Source organism: Silene latifolia, chloroplast (genome assembly GCF_048544455.1).
Source record: "Silene latifolia chloroplast, complete genome".
NCBI classification, from domain to species: Eukaryota; Viridiplantae; Streptophyta; class Magnoliopsida; order Caryophyllales; family Caryophyllaceae; genus Silene; species Silene latifolia.
This window is the reverse complement of record NC_016730.1, coordinates 107,501-127,500: the sequence shown is the minus strand read 5'-3', so window position 1 is coordinate 127,500 and position 20,000 is coordinate 107,501. Positions and strand designations below refer to the sequence as shown.

The 20,000-nt window shown below is 30.0% G+C and overlaps 12 protein-coding genes and 1 non-coding gene; 10 read left to right on the top strand and 3 right to left on the bottom strand. All coding sequences in view use genetic code 11, as the record gives it.

Moving 5' to 3' along the window:
* ycf1 (hypothetical chloroplast RF19) overlaps nt 1-5,448 on the top strand; it is a 5,652-nt gene extending 204 nt beyond the window's left edge. The window contains exon 1 of the mRNA in view: nt 1-5,448. This exon is cut by the window's left edge and continues 204 nt beyond it. Coding sequence (YP_005089632.1) covers nt 1-5,448 — 5,448 coding nt within the window.
* Nucleotides 5,449-5,683: 235 nt separating this feature from the next.
* Nucleotides 5,684-5,956, top strand: rps15 (ribosomal protein S15). The gene has a single exon. The coding sequence runs from the start codon at nt 5,684-5,686 to the stop codon at nt 5,954-5,956; it is 273 nt and encodes a 90-aa protein (YP_005089631.1).
* A 108-nt stretch (nt 5,957-6,064) lies between these two features.
* On the top strand, nt 6,065-7,246 carry ndhH (NADH-plastoquinone oxidoreductase subunit 7). The gene has a single exon. The coding sequence runs from the start codon at nt 6,065-6,067 to the stop codon at nt 7,244-7,246; it is 1,182 nt and encodes a 393-aa protein (YP_005089630.1).
* Nucleotide 7,247: 1 nt separating this feature from the next.
* On the top strand, nt 7,248-9,386 carry ndhA (NADH-plastoquinone oxidoreductase subunit 1). One transcript has 2 exons: nt 7,248-7,800; nt 8,848-9,386. The coding sequence occupies exons 1-2, from the start codon at nt 7,248-7,250 to the stop codon at nt 9,384-9,386; spliced, it is 1,092 nt and encodes a 363-aa protein (YP_005089629.1).
* Nucleotides 9,387-9,479: 93 nt separating this feature from the next.
* On the top strand, nt 9,480-9,977 carry ndhI (NADH-plastoquinone oxidoreductase subunit I). Its single transcript has one exon. It carries the CDS (start codon nt 9,480-9,482, stop codon nt 9,975-9,977), a length of 498 nt encoding a protein of 165 aa, YP_005089628.1.
* Nucleotides 9,978-10,384: 407 nt separating this feature from the next.
* ndhG (NADH-plastoquinone oxidoreductase subunit 6) lies at nt 10,385-10,915 on the top strand. The gene has a single exon. It carries the CDS (start codon nt 10,385-10,387, stop codon nt 10,913-10,915), a length of 531 nt encoding a protein of 176 aa, YP_005089627.1.
* A 244-nt stretch (nt 10,916-11,159) lies between these two features.
* ndhE (NADH-plastoquinone oxidoreductase subunit 4L) lies at nt 11,160-11,465 on the top strand. The gene has a single exon. It carries the CDS (start codon nt 11,160-11,162, stop codon nt 11,463-11,465), a length of 306 nt encoding a protein of 101 aa, YP_005089626.1.
* Nucleotides 11,466-11,789: 324 nt separating this feature from the next.
* On the top strand, nt 11,790-12,035 carry psaC (photosystem I subunit VII). Its single transcript has one exon. It carries the CDS (start codon nt 11,790-11,792, stop codon nt 12,033-12,035), a length of 246 nt encoding a protein of 81 aa, YP_005089625.1.
* Nucleotides 12,036-12,164: 129 nt separating this feature from the next.
* On the top strand, nt 12,165-13,685 carry ndhD (NADH-plastoquinone oxidoreductase subunit 4). The gene is given in 1 exon segment: nt 12,165-13,685. A coding segment is annotated over 1 exon segment (1,521 nt).
* A 191-nt stretch (nt 13,686-13,876) lies between these two features.
* On the bottom strand, nt 13,877-14,830 carry ccsA (cytochrome c heme attachment protein). Its single transcript has one exon. It carries the CDS (start codon nt 14,828-14,830, stop codon nt 13,877-13,879), a length of 954 nt encoding a protein of 317 aa, YP_005089623.1.
* Nucleotides 14,831-14,937: 107 nt separating this feature from the next.
* Nucleotides 14,938-15,017, bottom strand: trnL-UAG. The gene has a single exon. It is a non-coding gene; the product is annotated as a tRNA-Leu (tRNA).
* A 713-nt stretch (nt 15,018-15,730) lies between these two features.
* On the bottom strand, nt 15,731-15,904 carry rpl32 (ribosomal protein L32). The gene has a single exon. It carries the CDS (start codon nt 15,902-15,904, stop codon nt 15,731-15,733), a length of 174 nt encoding a protein of 57 aa, YP_005089622.1.
* A 794-nt stretch (nt 15,905-16,698) lies between these two features.
* ndhF (NADH-plastoquinone oxidoreductase subunit 5) lies at nt 16,699-18,933 on the top strand. Its single transcript has one exon. It carries the CDS (start codon nt 16,699-16,701, stop codon nt 18,931-18,933), a length of 2,235 nt encoding a protein of 744 aa, YP_005089621.1.
* Nucleotides 18,934-20,000: the final 1,067 nt, after the last annotated feature.

Sequence of the window (20,000 nt, the reverse complement as noted above, 5' to 3'; positions counted from 1 at the left end):
ATGGGACAGCTCGTGATGTTCATATCGATCTATTATACGCCTCTGCATCTAGCATTGGGTAGACCTCATACAATAACTGTCCTAGCTCTACCCTACCTTTTGTTTCATTTCTTCTGGAACAATCACAAACGCTTTTTTGATTATGGATCTACTAGCAGAAATTCAATGCGTAATCTCAGCATTCAATGTGTATTCCTGAATAATCTCATTTTTCAATTATTCAACCATTTCATTTTACCAAGTTCAATGTTAGCCAGATTAGTAAACATTTATATGTTTCGATGCAACAACAAGATGTTATTTGTAACAAGTAGTTTTGTTGGTTGGTTAATTGGTCACATTTTATTCATGAAATGGGTTGGGTTGGTATTAGTTTGGATACAGCAAAATCATTCTATTAGATCTAATGTACTTATTCGATCTAATAAGTATCTGGTGTCAGAATTAAAAAATTCTATGGCTCGAATCTTTAGTATTCTCTTATTTATTACCTGTGTCTACTATTTAGGCCGAATGCCGTCACCCATTTTTACTAAGAAACTGAAAGAAACCTCAGAAACGAAAGAAAGTGAGGACGAAACAGATGTAGAAATAGAAAAAAAGTCCGAAACGAAGGAGACTAAACAGGAAGAAGAGGGATTCACCGAAGAAGATCCTTCTCCTTCCCTTTTTTCGGAAGAAAAGGAGGATCCGGATCCGGACAAAATTGATGAAACGGAAAAGATCCGAGTGAATGGAAAGGACAAAACAAAGGATGAATTCCACTTGCACTTAAAAGAAGCATACTATAAAAATAGCCCAACTTCTTATTCTGGCAATCAAGAGATTTCGAAGTTAGAAATACTTAAAGAAGAAAAGAAAAACCTATTCTGGTTTGAAAAACCCCTTCTTTCTCTTCTTTTCGACTATAAACGTTGGAATCGTCCAACGCGATATATAAAAAACAATCGATTTGAAAATGCGGTAAGAAATGAAATGTCACAATATTTTTTTTATACATGTCAAAACGATGGAAAAAAAAGAATTTCTTTTACATATCCACCCAGTTTATCAATTTTCTGGGAAATGATACAAAGAAAGATTTCTTTGTCTACAACAGAAAAATTATTATACGATGAACTATACAATTATTGGATTTATACCAATGAACAAAAAAAAAACAGCTTAAGCAATGAATTTGCTAATAGAATTGCAGTTCTAGACAAAGGACTTTTTTATATAGATGGACTCGATAAAAAAACTCAATTATGCAATGAGAAAACTAAAAAGGAATATTTGCCAAAAATAAATGATCCTTTCTTAAATGGACCCTATCGTGGAATAATAAAAAAATGCTTTTCACCCTCTATTATAAATGAAACTGTAGTCCAAAATTGGATAGATGGAATTTTTATAAATAAGATTCATAGTATTCTTCGTAATGATTATAATTACCACGAATTTGAACAGAAAAAAGATACATTAAAAAAAAAATCAATATCAAAAGAAATTAGGCATTTCATGCCTTTAATGAGTCCATTTTCTGGGGAATCAACATTCAATCGGAAAGGAATTCATTTACTTCTAGAAGAAGAACAAATTAGTTCAGAAGATCAAGAACAATTTTTAAAATTTTTAGTTGATGCAATCATAGGACTAAAAATAAATAATAAAAAAATAAAAAAATGCATTGGAATAACAGAAATTAGTAAACAAGTTCCATGCTGGTCATACAAATTAATTGATGATTTAGAGCAGGAAGAACAAAAAGATGAGGACGATGTACCAACGGATCATCAAATTCGCTCAAGAAAAGCTAAACGTGTCGTTATTTTTGATGCTAACGAGCATAATATCGATATCGATATTGATAACATCAATCCCAATACATCTGATCAAATAGAAGAAGTAGCTTTGTTACGTTATTCACAACAATCTGATTTTTGTCGAGACATAATAAAGGGTTCCATGCGGGTTCAAAGACGTAAAATAGTTATTTGGGAATTATTTCAAGCAAATATACATTCACCCCTTTTTTTAGACAGAATAGAAAACTTCTCATTATTTTCTTTTAATATTTCAACATTAATTAAACGGATTTTAAAAAATTATATAGAAAAAAGTAGAGAATTTAAAATTTCTGATTATTATACCGAAGAAAAAAAAAAGGAAGAAGATCAACAAAGAGAAAATGAAGAAAAAAGCAAAGAAAAAACACGAATAGAAATAGCTGAAGCCTGGGATACCATTCCATTTGCTCAAGTAATAAGAGGTTTGATGTTAGTAACCCAATCAATTCTTCGAAAATATATTCGATTACCTGTACTCATAATAGCAAAAAATATAGGTCGTCTATTCTTACTCCAACGTCCTGAGTGGTCTGAGGATTTCGAAGAGTGGAAGAAAGAAATGCATGTTAAATGTACCTATAATGGTGTTCAGTTATCAGAAACAGAATTTCCTAAAAACTGGTTAAACGATGGTATTCAGATAAAGATACTATTTCCTTTTTGCCTAAAACCTTGGCATAGATCAATGCTAAGACCTTCTTATCAATATAAAATGAAAAAACAAAATCAAACAGATAAGTTTTGTTTTTTAACAGTTTGGGGAATGGAAACTGAACTTCCCTTCGGTTCCTCCCGAAAACGACCCCATTTTTTTCAACCTATTTTTACCGAACTCGACAAAAAAATTATAAAATTTACAAAGAAATGGGTTCAAGTTTTAAAATTTTTCAAAGCAAAACTAGAATTTTGTCTAACTGTTCCAAATGAAATTTTTATTAAAAGCCTTCTACTTTTAAAAAAAAAAAAAAAATTAAGGGTAAGTCCAATTCAAGTATTTGGATTGAGAGACGAATCCATTGAAATAAAAAAAGAAAAAGATTCGGCAATCAATAATAATATAGTTCATGAATCATCCATTCAAGATGGATTCATGAATCAGACAAGTTATTCAGATTCAGTATCAGAACAAAAAAAAAAGGATCTGGCTAATAGAACAAGGACAATAAAAAATAAAATAGAAAAATTTTCAAAAGACAAAATTTTTAAAACTCTAAAATTAATTCGTCAGCCTAACAAAACACATTATGGTACTAAAAATTTTGAATCACCCCAAAATCTCGGTCAGATATTAAAAAGAAAAAAGACTCGATTAATTCGTAAATCAAATTATTTTAAAAAATTTTTTAGGGAAAGGTTATTCGTAGATCTATTTCTATATATTATTAATATTCCCCGAATTAATATAGAATTTTGTCTTGAATCAACAAAGAATTTTAGTGAAAAACGCCTTGACAATAATGAAAAAATTAAAGAAAGGGTTGAGAAAACAAATAAAAAAACAATTCAATTCATAAAATCACTTTTATATTTTGTTAGTCATATTAATAAGAATTCAAAGATTATTTCGGATTTCTCTTTTTTGTCACAAGCATATGTATTTTATAAATTATCACAAGCCGAAGTTATCAACTTATACTTATATAAGTTAAGGTCTATCTTTCAATATCGCGGAACGTTTTTATTTCTAAAAAATGAAATAAAAAATTCTTTTGTAACACAAGTAATAACTTCTTCTAAGTTAAAGCCTAAAAAATTTCAAAATTGTGGACGGACTCAATGGAAAAACTGGTTAAAATTAAAAAGTAATTATCAATATGATTTATCTCAGCTAAAATGGTCGCAATTAGGACTACAAAAATGGCGCAATCGAGTCACTGAATATTGTGAGGTTGAAAAGAAAAATTTACAAAAAAACAAAAGGAATTCGGATAAAAAAGACCAATTACTTAATGCTAAAAATAAAAAAATTTCTGAAAACTATTTATTGCTCGATCAAAAAGAAAATTTAAAAAAAAACGAGAAATATAATATTTTAGCATATAATTTCATTTTTTATGAAGATAAGAAGGATTCATATAGTTATGGCGAACCATTAAAAGTAAATAAAAACCAAGAATTATTTTATACTTATAATTATTACATATCTACAAACAAATTAATTGATATGTGGTGTAGTATCCCTATTACTAATTATTTAGGAATAAATATTATTCCGGATATCGAGAAAAATAAAAATAGAAAATATTTTGATTGGAAAATTATCCATTTTTGTCTTAGAAAAAAAATGGACATTGAGGCTTGGATCAATATTAGTAGCAGGAGTACTGAAAATACTAAGACTGAAACGAAAAATTATAAAATTGTTGATAAAATTGAAAAGAAAGATCTTTTTTACCGCACAATTTATCAAGAAATAAAAAAATCAAAAAAAAAAATAAATAAAATATCTTTTGATTGGATGGGAATGAATGAAGAATTACTAAGTCATCCTATATCGAATCTATCGAATCTGGAATTTTTGCTTTTCCCAAAATTTTTATTGCTTTATAATGCATATAAAATGAAACCATGGGTTATACCAATAAATTCAATTTTTTCAAATTTTAATGGAATTTATAATTTTAGCGAAAAGAAAAACATCAATAGAACGAAAAAAACAAATCCTTTTACAACATCTAGAATATTAAATGAAATAAAATCTATGGAATTAGAGAATAGGAATCAAGTCGAAAAAGAAGTCATAAGTCAAAGAGATTCCGGCTCCGATGTTCAAAAAAATTATGAGTTTGTTATCTCAAAGCACCAAAAAGATATTCAAGAAAATTATATAGGATCGGATATTAAAGGTCGTAGGAAAAAAAAACAAAACAAGAGTAGTACAGAAGCAGAACTCGATTTCTTCCTTAAAAGATATTTGCTTTTTCAATTGAGATGGGAGGGTTCTTTGAATCAAAAATTGCTCAATAATATCAAAGTCTACTGTCTTTTACTTAGATTGACAAATCCCAGAGAAATTACAATATCCTCGATTGAAAGAAGAGAAATGAATCTGAATATAATGCTGATTCAGCAAGATTTAACTCTTCCACAATTGATAAAAAGGGGGATATTTAGTATTGAACCCATTCGTCTGTCTGTAAAGAGCAACGGACAATTTATTTTGTACCAAACCATAGGTATTTCATTGATTCATAAAAGTAAACACCAAAAAAATAAAAAAAGAAACATCGACAGTATTGATAAGAAAAATCCAGATGAATGGATTCCAAGGTATAAATTTGATTTACTTGTTCCTGAAACTATTTTATCACCTAGGCGTCGTAGAAAATGGAGAATTCTAATGTGTTTGAATTCAAGTAATAATAATGGTATGTATAGGAATGCAGTATCTTATACCAGGAATCATATCCAAAACTGTAGTAAATTTTTTGATGAAAACAAAGATCTTAGGCACGAAAACAATACAGTTAAAGTTATAAACTATAAAGTCTTTCTTTGGCCTAATTATCGACTAGAAGATTTAGCCTGTATGAATCGTTATTGGTTTGATACTAATAATGGCAGTCGTTTTAGTTTATTAAGAATACGTATGTATCCACGATTTAAAATGCATTTATGAAAATTTTATATATTCACTATTATCTACTAGATAAATAGATGCCTACGCGTCTTGGCTTCAATTCTGATATACGATAATAATTTGATGACGTATCAATTCAATTAGATTTATAAAGGAATCACCATAATTGTTTTTAATAAAAAATAAGAAAATGTGTATACCAGTTTAAAAAGCTGGCATTATTATTACTGATTGCTAAAATTTCATATTTAGGAGTAAGGAAGGTTAAGAATTTATGAATAAAAATGCATTTATATCCTCGATTTCACATGAAAAAAAAGAGGAAAACAGGGGATCTGTTGAATTTCAAGTTTTCTGTTTTACCACTAAGATACGAAGACTTACTTTACATTTGGAATTACATAAAAAAGATTATTCATCTCAGAGAGGTCTACGAAAAATTCTAGGAAAACGTCAACGCCTACTGGTTTATTTATCAAAGAAAAATAGAGTACGTTATAAAGAATTAATCGGTGAATTGAACATTAGAGAGCTAAAAACCCGTTAATTTTAAGAGTTGTTTTGAATTATTTGATTTATTATATCTTGAATTTTGATGAACTTTTTTCAATCCATGTCAAAATGAATTCCGGAAAGAATAATTGGGACAAAACCTATGACTGTACCAACTACAAGAAAAGACCTCATGATAGTTAATATGGGCCCTCACCACCCATCAATGCATGGCGTTCTACGACTTATTGTTACTTTAGACGGCGAAGATGTTATTGACTGTGAACCTATATTGGGTTATTTACACAGAGGGATGGAGAAAATTGCTGAAAACCGAACAATTATACAATATCTTCCTTATGTAACACGTTGGGATTATTTAGCTACTATGTTCACAGAAGCAATAACGGTAAATGGACCCGAGCAATTGGGCAATATTCAAGTACCTAAAAGAGCTAGCTATATCAGAGTTATTATGTTGGAGTTAAGTCGTATAGCTTCTCATTTGTTATGGCTCGGCCCTTTTATGGCAGATATTGGGGCGCAAACCCCCTTTTTCTATATTTTCAGAGAAAGAGAATTAGTATATGATTTATTTGAAGCTGCCACCGGTATGAGAATGATGCATAATTTTTTTCGTATTGGCGGAATAGCTGCCGATCTACCTTATGGGTGGATAGATAAATGTTTAGACTTTTGTGATTATTTTTTAACGGGACTTGCTGAATACCAGCAACTGATTACGCGAAATCCTATTTTTTTAGAACGAGTTGAAGGAGTTGGCTTTATTTCCGAAGAAGAGGCAATAAACTGGGGCTTATCAGGACCAATGCTACGATCTTCCGGAATACAATGGGATCTTCGTAAAGTTGATCATTATGAGTGTTATGATGAATTTGATTGGGACGTCCAATGGCAAAAAGAAGGGGATTCATTAGCTCGGTATTTAGTACGAATAGGTGAAATGGCAGAATCCATCAAAATTATTCAACAAGCTCTAGAAGGAATTCCGGGGGGTCCCTATGAGAATTTGGAAATTCGACGCTTTGATAGGATAAAATATCCTGAATGGAATGATTTTGACTATCGATTCATTAGTAAAAAACCGTCTCCTACTTTTGAATTGTCGAAACAAGAACTTTATGTAAGAGTCGAAGCCCCAAAGGGGGAGTTGGGGATTTTTTTGATAGGGGATCAGAGTGTTTTTCCTTGGAGATGGAAAATTCGCCCACCCGGTTTTATCAATTTGCAAATTCTTCCTCAGTTAGTTAAAAAAATGAAATTGGCTGATATTATGACAATATTAGGTAGCATAGATATCATTATGGGAGAAGTTGATCGTTGAAATGATAATTGATACAACAAAAATACAAAATATCAACTCTTTTTACAGATTGGAATCCTTAAAAGAGATTTATGGGACTATATGGATACTTTTCCCTATTTTGATTCTTGTATTGGGAATCACAATAGGCGTACTAGTAACTGTATGGTTAGAAAGAGAAATATCCGCGGGTATCCAACAACGTATTGGACCTGAATATGCGGGTCCTTTGGGAATTCTTCAAGCTTTAGCAGACGGAACAAAACTTATTTTTAAAGAAAACCTTCTTCCATCTAGAGGGGATACACGTTTATTTAGTATCGGACCCTCTATAGCCGTCATATCAATTCTACTAAGTTATTCAGTAATTCCTTTTGGGTATCATCTTGTTCTAGCGGATCTCGGTATTGGTGTTTTTTTATGGATCGCTATTTCAAGTATTGCTCCGATTGGACTTCTTATGTCAGGATATGGATCAAATAATAAATATTCCTTTTTAGGTGGTCTACGGGCTGCTGCTCAATCAATTAGTTATGAAATACCATTAACTCTATGTGTGTTATCAATATCTCTACGTGTGATTCGTTAAGACATACGTCTTTTTAGGCTTCTAAGAAAAAATGTTGAATTTCTACGCAACGTATTAAATGGATCTCCTAATTTTTTATTCACTTATTTTTTTCACTTCTAGGAGTGATAAATTAAACCAGATAGTTAGATGAGTGCAAAAAAAAACAGCTTATAAATTTGCCGTAAAAAAAATCTCATTTCCTATGTACAGGGGCGAAGCGAAAATAAACATAAGCAGCCAAGACTGTTTATCCCCAAGATAAATTAAAAATTATAACTTGAAGCGGGTTAAAAAATTTTTTATGGAGTTTTTACTATAAATAAAAACAACCATATTATGATATAGATTGAGTAAAAAGAAGTGGATGATTAGGAACACCAAAGTACACAAAGGATTCGTAATAGAGATTATCTAAATTATTCTAAGTTTACATAAACGAAATACTAATTGAGGCTTTAAATTGGTAGAAATTATCAAGCAGTACTCCCAAAAATTCCGATCCAGAGTATGCTCCTATCCACCCATTAAGTAAATAACTATCAGGAACGAAGTAATCCTTTAACTTTTTTAAGCCTAAATAAAAGAAAAAAAAAAAAGAATACAAGAAATAAAAAATAGACGAAAAATTTTTAACAAACAAACTATTTTTTTAGATATACATTCCATATTCATGGAAATGTCATTTTTATTATGGCATAAATCATGAATGAATGTTTAAATCTTTTTAAAAAATGAGGTTAAATTTTTATTTTTATTCATATTAAAAGAGTATCTTATTCAAGAATTAAGTTATTACTCAAAAAGTATTGCGGCAGTCAAAGGATGAGATCTATTCTGAAGCACTTTTCTATTATCGCAGACAGAATTCCATTGGTTTAATTCCGGAGCTTTCGGTTTATTTTTACTTTATCTATCCTACAACGATATCCGTAAAGAATATCGAATCAATCCTTAGATTTATTTATGGCTCTCGAGGAGCCGTATGAGGTGAAAATCTCATGTACGGTTCTGTAATAGCGATGACAAGAGTGATCTTATCGTCGACTATGATTATCTAACAGTTCAAGTACAGTTGACATAGTTGAGGCGCAGTCAAAATATGGTATTTTAGGATGGAATTTGTGGCGGCAACCTATAGGATTTATTGTTTTTATAATTTCTTCTCTAGCAGAATGCGAGAGATTACCTTTTGATTTACCAGAAGCCGAAGAAGAATTAGTAGCAGGTTATCAAACCGAATATTCTGGTATTAAATTTGGTTTATTTTATGTTGCTTCCTATCTAAATCTACTAATCTCCTCATTATTTGTAACAGTTCTTTACTTGGGTGGTTGGGATTTTTCTATTCCAAATATATTCATTCCTGAGTTTTTTGAAATACATAAAACGGAAGGAGTCTTTGGAACGACATTTAGTATTTTTATTACATTAATGAAAACGTTTTTGTTCTTGTTCATTCCTATCGCAACAAGATGGACTTTACCTAGACTGAGAATGGACCAATTATTAAATCTTGGATGGAAATTTCTTTTACCTATTTCTTTGGGTAATCTATTATTAACAACTTCTTCCCAACTTCTTTCATTATAAAAAAACGATAATATTTGATACTCACTAGAATTATTATTTGTCTAAAACAAGAGAAAGAAACAAAATCTTATTTTTTATTTTGATATTTACTATATGTTCCCTATGGTAACCGGGTTCATCAATTATGGTCAACAAACAGTACGAGCGGCAAGGTATATAGGTCAAGGTTTTATGATTACCTTATCTCATGCCAATCGTTTACCTGTAACTATTCAATATCCTTATGAAAAATTGATAACCTCAGAGCGGTTTCGTGGTCGAATACACTTTGAGTTTGATAAATGTATTGCTTGTGAAGTATGTGTTCGTGTATGTCCGATAGATTTACCTGTTGTTGATTGGAAATTAGAAAAAGATATTCGAAAAAAACGATTGCTTAATTACAGCATTGATTTCGGAATCTGTATATTTTGTGGTAATTGTGTTGAGTATTGTCCAACAAATTGTTTATCAATGACTGAAGAATATGAGCTTTCTACTTATGATCGTCATGAATTAAATTATAATCAAATTGCTCTGGGTCGTTTACCAATACCAATAACTGATGATTACACAATTCGAACTTTTTTGAATTCACCTCAAACAAAATAAAAATCTAGGGATTAAAAAATAATTATTAAATAACTCCATTTTTAACGCTACTTTATTTTATTTTAAAATACTAAATTAAATATAAATAGTGAATTTAAATTCAAAAAGCTTTTTTTCTTGGTCAATAATTAAAAAATCTAATGAGTCGCTATTCTATTGATTGGTGAAAATAAAAGTTTGTATTAAAAATATGATTACTGTAATAGTTTTAAATAGTTGTTATTTTGAACTACTTTAATTAGTTACAAAAAAAAAAAACAGAAAAAATGCAATGGGTCCAAAAATTTTACTCATAAAAAGTCGTACACATTAGGATTTAACAATTAGTAAAGGCACTAATCTTTATTCCTGTTTAATTCAATAAGATCATGAAACATTCTGATTTTTTATCTCTTATTTTTTATATAATGGATTTACCTGGACCAATACATGATTTTCTTTTAGTCTTTCTGGGAATAGGTCTTATATTAGGGGGTCTAGGAGTAGTATTATTTAACAATACAATTTTTTCTGCCTTTTCATTGGGGTTGGTTCTTGTTTGTATATCTTTATTTTATATTCTCGCCAATTCGCAGTTTGTAGCTTCTGCACAACTCCTTATTTATGTGGGAGCTATAAATGTTTTAATAATATTTGCTGTAATGTTTATGAATGGGCCAGAATATGACACAAATTTACGTCTGTGGACTGTTGGGGATAACATTACTTCGTTGATTTGTACAAGTCTTTTTTTTTCATTAATTATTATTACTCTAAATACCTCATGGTATGGTATTATTTGGACTACAAAATCAAACCAGATTCTAGAACAAGATTTGATAACTACTAGTCAACAAATCGGAATTCATTTATCAACAGATTTTTTTCTTCCCTTTGAACTCATTTCAATAATTCTTTTAGTTGCTTTAATAGGCGCAATTGCTATCGCGCGTCAATAATTCGTTTTTAAAACTAGCAATAAAAAAGAGTATTTTATCATATCCATCATATACATTTACATTAAATTCTATTCGGATTCGTTTATAAACTTTTAGTTTGATTTCTTATTACCAACATCTTTTTTTGCTTTAAATTTTGTCAATTTTATTTGAACTTATGGTATTCTAGTCAATCAAATGGGTTTAATTGTTGTTCAGATTGAAATGCATTAAATCTAAATTTATATTGATAAGGAGTTGATCAATGATGCTCGAACATGTACTTGTTTTGAGTGCTTATTTATTTTCTATCGGAATCTATGGATTAGTCACGAGTCGAAATTTAGTTCGGGCTCTGATGTGTCTTGAACTTATATTGAATTCAGTTAATCTAAATTTTGTAACATTTTCTGATTTTTTTGATAGCCGCCAATTAAAAGGAAATATTTTCTCAATTTTTGTTATAGCTATTGCAGCCGCTGAAGCAGCAATTGGGCTTGCTATTGTTTCTTCAATTTATCGTAACAGAAAATCAACTCGTATCAATCAATCGAATTTATTGAATAAATAGTCTTTTTTTTATTCTCTATATTATTTATTCTAAATATTATTATTATATTCTATATAAATATAAATTTTAATTTGAAGTTCCATTTAAATTATTAAGTATCGAACTTTAAGGTAAAAAATAAATTTCAAATGTAAGAAGTCAAAGTATTTTGGACCCGTTTTCTATTTATTTTTTAGTAAGTCGCCAATCCAAGCCAGAAGTAAATATCTTCAAAAAATTCTGGTAAATCGTTGATTCGTCTGGTATTTTAATATGTACTTCATTTACTTTACTATAACTAGATCGAAAATTAAACTTAATGAAATTAAAAAAATTAAATATCCTATGTCACATTCAGTAAAGATTTATGATACATGTATAGGGTGTACTCAATGTGTTCGAGCTTGCCCCACAGATGTATTAGAAATGATACCTTGGGACGGATGTAAGGCTAAACAAATAGCTTCTGCCCCAAGAACTGAGGACTGTGTTGGTTGTAAGAGATGCGAATCCGCTTGTCCAACAGATTTTTTAAGTGTTCGGGTTTATTTATGGCATGAAACAACGCGGAGTATGGGTCTAGCTTATTGATACGTCCCAGAAAATTGCATTTGAATCCATTTATTCAATTTGGATTTTTTACTGAAAAAAACCCGCACCCGAAAAGAAATTTCTTTTCGGGTGCGGGTTTTTTTGGCCCAAGTGTATCTTGTCTTTACCACGAATTCTTTTCCTTGGTTAACAACAATTGTCGTTTTACCCATATTTGCAGGTTCTTTAATGTTAATTCTCCCTCATAGAGGAAATAAGGCAACTCGGTGGTATACAATAGGCATATCTACTCTAGAGCTACTTCTAACAACCTATGCGTTTTGTTATCATTTCCAACCAGACGACCCATTAATCCAACTGGCCGAAGATTATAAATGGATCAACTTTTTTGATTTCCACTGGAAATTAGGAATAGATGGACTTTCGATAGGACCCGTTTTACTGACGGGATTCATCACTACTTTAGCTACTTTAGCGGCTTTTCCAGTTACTCGGGATTCCCGATTATTCCACTTTCTGATGTTAGCAATGTACAGTGGTCAAATGGGCTCATTTTCATCTCGAGATCTTTTACTTTTTTTCATAATGTGGGAATTAGAATTAATTCCTGTTTATCTACTTTTATCCATGTGGGGAGGAAAGAAACGTCTCTATTCAGCTACTAAATTTATTTTGTATACGGCCGGGGGTTCCATTTTTCTATTAATGGGAGTTTTGGGTGTTGGTTTATATGGTTCTATTGAACCTACCTTAAATTGGGAAACATTAGTTAATCAATCGTATCCCTTGGCATTAGAAATAATATTCTATATTGGATTTTTTATTGCTTTTGCTGTAAAATTACCAATTATACCTTTACATACATGGTTACCAGATACCCATGGGGAAGCTCATTACAGTACTTGTATGCTTCTAGCGGGAATCTTATTAAAAATGGGAGCGTATGGGTTGGTTCGGATCAATATGGAATTATTACCTCATGCTCATTCGATATTTTCGCCTTGGTTGATAATAATAGGCACAGTGCAAATAATCTATGCAGCTTTAACATCTCCTGGACAACGCAATTTAAAAAAAAGAATAGCCTATTCCTCTGTATCTCACATGGGTTTTATAATTATAGGAATTAGTTCCATAACTGAAACGGGACTTAACGGAGCCATTTTACAAATAATTTCTCATGGATTTATTGGTGCTGCACTTTTTTTCTTAGCGGGAACTAGTTACGATCGAACACGTCTTGTTTATCTCGACGAAATGGGCGGAATAGCTATTCCAATGCCAAAAATTTTTACACTATTCAGTAGTTTTTCCATGGCATCCCTTGCATTACCGGGCATGAGTGGTTTCATTGCCGAATTAATAGTCTTTTTTGGAATAATTACAAGCCAAAAATTACTTTTAATGCCAAAGATACTAATTTCTTTTGGAATGGCAATTGGAATGATATTAACTCCTATTTATTCATTATCTATGTTACGTCAAATGTTTTATGGATATAAGTTATTTAATATTACAAACTCTTATTTTTTTGATTCTGGTCCACGAGAATTTTTTGTTTCGACGTCTATCTTTCTACCTGTACTAGGTGTTGGCGTTTACCCGGATTTCGTTCTTTCATTATCCGCTGAGAAGGTAGAAGCTATTTTATCAAACTTTTTTCTAGATAAGTTTCATTTAATGAAATGAAAAAGTAGTTGTTTTTCTCTTTCTATTTGTATACTTCTAATAAGAACGACTGAATTGGAATTATAATTCGGGCATTTTAGACATTTGTGAGAACCATTAAGATGGTTCTCACCTGTTTATAAGTTGATAAGAAACACCTTGGCCTATGTTTTGTTTGTATTCATAAAGTCTTTTCTTCAATTAAATTAAATTTAGAATGAACCATAACTATGTAGCCCTATTCCTAAGAGATTGACTCCAAAATAGCATATCCAAATTATAAGAAAGCCTATAAAAGCTACAATTGCAGAATTTTCGCCCTGAAAATTTTTATTTGTTCTAATATGTAAATAAATTGCAAATACAGTCCAAGTAATAAATGCCCAAGTTTCCTTTGGGTCCCAATTCCAATATGAGCCCCACGCCTCATTTGCCCATACTGCTCCTGAAAGAATACCTATGGTTAAAAGGATAAATCCTAAACTAATAACACGATAACTCCAATGATCCAGTTGGTCAATCAATTGAGATCTATAATAATTTTTAACAGAAAAGGCTGAAACGCTTTCTAAAATATTGTCTTTTTCGTTCATGTGTGGAATTTCACTAAATAAAAGGGACTCGTTTAATAAATGTTTTCTTTTAGCAAAAAGGGTTATTATAGCTTTTTGAAATAGAATGATTAGAAGTGCTACTGATAACAATGATCCGCATAAAAGAGCGGCATAACCTAGTACCATCATACTTACGTGCATCATTAACCAATGGGATTGAAGAGCGGGTACTAATATTGAAGATTGGTGCATTTCCGTTAAAAGGCCTGAAGTAGCAAACCCTTGGGTAAAAATAGCACTTGGTGCAGTTATTGCACTTAAATTATTTTTTTGGTTTTTAAAATATGGAATCATATGAATAATGTAAAAACTCCAGGAAAGGAAGATTAATGATTCATATAGATCACTTAATGGGAAATGTTTCCAATAAACCCAACGCGTAATTAATAATCCCGTTAGGGATAAAAAAGTAACTATCATGCCTTTTTCTAATGAATTATATAGCCGTACTTTTTCATTGACTACTAAAGTTATCAAATGGAGTGTAATTACAACGGAAACCGTTGAAAACGAAATATGAGTCAAAATACGTTCTAAAGTCGAAAATATCATATAAAACTCTATCTATACATATATAAAAAAGAAATACTTCAATTAAAAAAAATATGAAAGAAATTTTCTTTCTCATTATTATTCATTTGATAATTTTTAAGATACCATGCCGCCACTCGGACTCGAACCGAGATGCTCTCGCACTGCTTCCTAAGAGCAACGTGTCTACCAATTTCACCATAGCGGCTTGTTTGAAATCATAATAGTCTTTTTTTATTCAATCGTCGAGAGTAATTTTTTTTTTTTTTTACAAATAAAAGATAATTAGAAAATCTAAAAATGCTTTTAATTTAAGTAAATTTTAAAGTACCACTTTGATTTGACAATTGACTCTCGTGTCGTTTAGATTTGGAACTTTTGTAAATAAAATATTATGTCTCTCACTCCGGGGTAGACAAGAAAAAACTTTTTTCTCGTTTTCTTTTCATTTATTAATCATTTTTGATCTGATTTCTAAATTAGTAAATAACAAATGAATATGAATCCTCAAAAATCTACTGTTTTAGATCACATTTGAAATACGACATCGAACTCTTTTTTCTTAACTTTTTTCTTAACATGTCATATAAGAAAAGTTGTTCGTTTTTTATTTTAAAATTTATAAAAAAAACTTTGATAATTTTGTTGTGACAAAATATAAAGGGTTGATGGGGAAAAATTCCCCATCTTAGAAATTAAAAAATAAACGAAAAAAACGATGATGATTATATATTTTTTTTTTGAAAAAGGACCCTTTTTTGGTTGACATAAGAGCTCTTCTTCTACATATCATAAGAAAAAGTCACACGTTTTTATAATTTTATAAATATTAATTCAAAAATTAATAAATACAAAATAGTCATAATTTAGGATGTTAATTTGTTCTGTTAAGATCTTTTTTTTGAATCAGGTCCATTCTGATTATTCCAAGTTTTGAGTACTTTTTTTTAGTACAAAAAAACTTTTAGAATTCCCAGTATAAAGAGATTTTGCTAACGAAAAAGCTTTTAACGCCGCCCAATACCCCTTCTTTTTCCAAAAATTTTTACGAATACGCTTTTTGGAAATAGAAGTGCGTTTTTTTGGAACTGCCATTTCAAATTTAATTTATTCTTCATTGTTATAGTTGGATGTGAAAGACATCTATTGTTTAAAAAAATCTTTGTTTCTTATTCATTATCTCTTATTCATTATCTATGTATTTATATTCTAGGCGATAACCAAATTTTGTATTAAATAATAATATAGGCGATTAGTAGAAACAAACTATTTTATGATCCATAGACTATTCAAAAAAAAAATGCATATGAAATTCAAAATTATTATTAATTAATGACGAAAAATGTTACCTTATATCTATTCTCCAGTTTTTTTGTTGTATTTTAATTGAATTTTTATGTACATAATAAACCACGCCGACAAATTTTAAAACCCACTAGTTACTTATTACTTAATCTTAATTGAAAAACTTGACTTTAGTTTTTTGAAAACATATCGACTTTTTATATATTTTTTTGGACTGGAAAATAATCCAAAATTTTTGTGTACAACGGGTTAATAATTCCGAATTCCGAACTTATTTTAGAATAAACTAATTTTTTTGTATCATTAGAGCTTTAGTAACTAATTTTTATAGTCTATAGACGCATTAGAAATGCTTTGAATATAAAGGAAAGTTTTTTTATCTTCTTTCTCCATTTTATATATTCAAATTTACTTATTTATTAACAAATTTTATATTTGACCAATAAGAATTTCTTGATTTGAATATTAAAAAAATTAAACATCTATGTATATTTATTTAGTGTTATTATATATCGTGATTTTTAATGGATTTCTTTCAAAAGATTACTATTAAAAAAAATTAAATTAAAAAAAAAAATTATATTATGGAACATATATACCAATATGCATGGATCATACCCTTCATTCCACTCCCAGTTCCTTTCTTAATAGGAGTGGGACTTCTCCTTTTTCCAACAGCAACAAAAAGTATTCGACGGATGTGGGCTTTTTCTAGTATTTCTTTGTTAACTATAGCTATGATTTTTTCGATGACGCTGGCGATTCAACAAATAAATAGTAATTCCATTTATCAATATGTATGGTCTTGGACTATTAATAATGATTTTTCTTTTGAATTTGGCTATTTGCTCGATCCACTTACTTCTATTATGTTAGTCTTAATAACTACTGTTGCAATTTTGGTTCTTATTTATAGCGATAATTATATGTGTCATGATCAGGGATATTTAAGATTTTTTGCTTATATGAGTTTTTTCAATACTTCCATGTTAGGATTAGTTACTAGTTCAAATTTAATACAAATTTATATTTGTTGGGAATTAGTTGGAATGTGTTCGTATCTATTAATAGGTTTTTGGTTTACACGCCCCATTGCCGCGAATGCTTGTCAAAAAGCGTTTGTGACTAATCGTGTAGGAGATTTTGGTTTATTATTAGGAATTTTAGGTCTTTATTGGGTAACAGGCAGTTTCGATTTTCGTGATTTGTTTGAAATATTTACTAACTTAATTAAAACTCATGAAGTTAATATTTTATTTTGTACTTTATGTACTTTATTCTTATTTTCTGGTGCAGTTGCAAAATCTGCCCAATTTCCTCTTCATGTATGGTTACCCGATGCTATGGAGGGGCCTACCCCGATTTCAGCTCTCATACATGCTGCGACCATGGTCGCAGCTGGGATTTTTTTAGTTGCTCGTCTTTTTCCTCTTTTCATAGTTATACCTTATATAATGTATGTAATCGCTTTTATAGGTATAATAACTTTATTTTTAGGAGCTACCTTAGCTCTTGCTCAAAAAGATATTAAGAGAAGTTTAGCTTATTCTACAATGTCTCAATTGGGTTATATGATGTTAGCCCTAGGTATGGGTTCTTATCGAGCTGCTTTATTTCATTTGATTACTCATGCTTATTCAAAAGCTTTATTGTTTTTAGGATCCGGATCCCTTATTCATTCAATGGAAACGCTTGTTGGATATTCTCCAGATAAAAATCAGAATATGGTTCTTATGGGAGGATTAACAAAACATGTTCCAATTACAAAAACTGCTTTTTTAATAGGTACGCTTTCTCTTTGTGGTATTCCGCCTCTTGCTTGTTTTTGGTCCAAGGATGAAATTCTTAATGATAGTTGGTTGTATTCGCCAATTTTTGCAATAATAGCTTATTTCACAGCCGGATTAACCGCTTTTTATATGTTTCGAATCTATTTTCTTACGTTTGACGGGCATTTAAACCTTTATTGTAAAAATTATAGTGGAAAAAAAAACATTTCCCTCTATTCAATGTCTCTGTGGGGTAAAGACGGATTGAAAAAAATTAATAAAAATTTATCTTTAGTTACCTTATTAACAAGGAATGCTAATCGAGCAGAGGCTTCTGTTTTTAGGAAAAAACCATATAAAATTTACAGAAATTTTTTAAAAATAATTCGATCTTTTATTAGTATTACTGAAAAAAAAAATTTTTCTGCATATCCTCCTGAATCGGACAATACTATGCTATTTCCTCTCATTGTATTGATTGTGTTTACTTTTTTCATTGAATTAATTGGAATTCCGTTTAATCAAGAAGGAATAGGATTGGATATATTAACTAAATGGTTAACTCCACCCGTAAATCCTTTACATTCACTTTTGAATAATTCTGTTGATTGGTATGAATTTGCAATAAATGCAACTTTATCAGTTAGTATAGCTTGTTGGGGAATATTTATAGCTTTCTTTTTATATAAACCTATTTATTCATCGTTAAAAAATTTTTATTTAATAAATTCATTTGATAAAAGAGGTCCAAAGAGACCTTTTTGGGATAATATAATAATTTTTATTTATAATTGGTCTTCTAACCGTGGTTATATTGATGATTTTTATACAACATATTTTATTAAGAGTGTAAGAGGGTTGGCCGAGTTAGTTTCTTTTATTGATAGACGAATAATTGATGGAATTCCAAATGGATTTGGTATTACAAGTTTTTTTGTAGCCGAAAGTATTAAATATATAGGAGGGGGTCGCATATCCTCATATCTTTTTTTGTATTTATTTTATGTATGCATTTTTTTATTTTTTTATTATTTATTTTTAGTCCTATGATTGCATCAACTAAAAATTTTAAAAATTGTTCTTGATCTTCTGAACTAATTTGTTCTTCTTCTAGAAGTAAATGAATTCCTTTCCGATTGAATGTTGATTCCCCAGAAAATGGACTCATTAAAGGCATGAAATGCCTAATTTCTTTTGATATTGATTTTTTTTTTAATGTATCTTTTTTCTGTTCAAATTCGTGGTAATTATAATCATTACGAAGAATACTATGAATCTTATTTATAAAAATTCCATCTATCCAATTTTGGACTACAGTTTCATTTATAATAGAGGGTGAAAAGCATTTTTTTATTATTCCACGATAGGGTCCATTTAAGAAAGGATCATTTATTTTTGGCAAATATTCCTTTTTAGTTTTCTCATTGCATAATTGAGTTTTTTTATCGAGTCCATCTATATAAAAAAGTCCTTTGTCTAGAACTGCAATTCTATTAGCAAATTCATTGCTTAAGCTGTTTTTTTTTTGTTCATTGGTATAAATCCAATAATTGTATAGTTCATCGTATAATAATTTTTCTGTTGTAGACAAAGAAATCTTTCTTTGTATCATTTCCCAGAAAATTGATAAACTGGGTGGATATGTAAAAGAAATTCTTTTTTTTCCATCGTTTTGACATGTATAAAAAAAATATTGTGACATTTCATTTCTTACCGCATTTTCAAATCGATTGTTTTTTATATATCGCGTTGGACGATTCCAACGTTTATAGTCGAAAAGAAGAGAAAGAAGGGGTTTTTCAAACCAGAATAGGTTTTTCTTTTCTTCTTTAAGTATTTCTAACTTCGAAATCTCTTGATTGCCAGAATAAGAAGTTGGGCTATTTTTATAGTATGCTTCTTTTAAGTGCAAGTGGAATTCATCCTTTGTTTTGTCCTTTCCATTCACTCGGATCTTTTCCGTTTCATCAATTTTGTCCGGATCCGGATCCTCCTTTTCTTCCGAAAAAAGGGAAGGAGAAGGATCTTCTTCGGTGAATCCCTCTTCTTCCTGTTTAGTCTCCTTCGTTTCGGACTTTTTTTCTATTTCTACATCTGTTTCGTCCTCACTTTCTTTC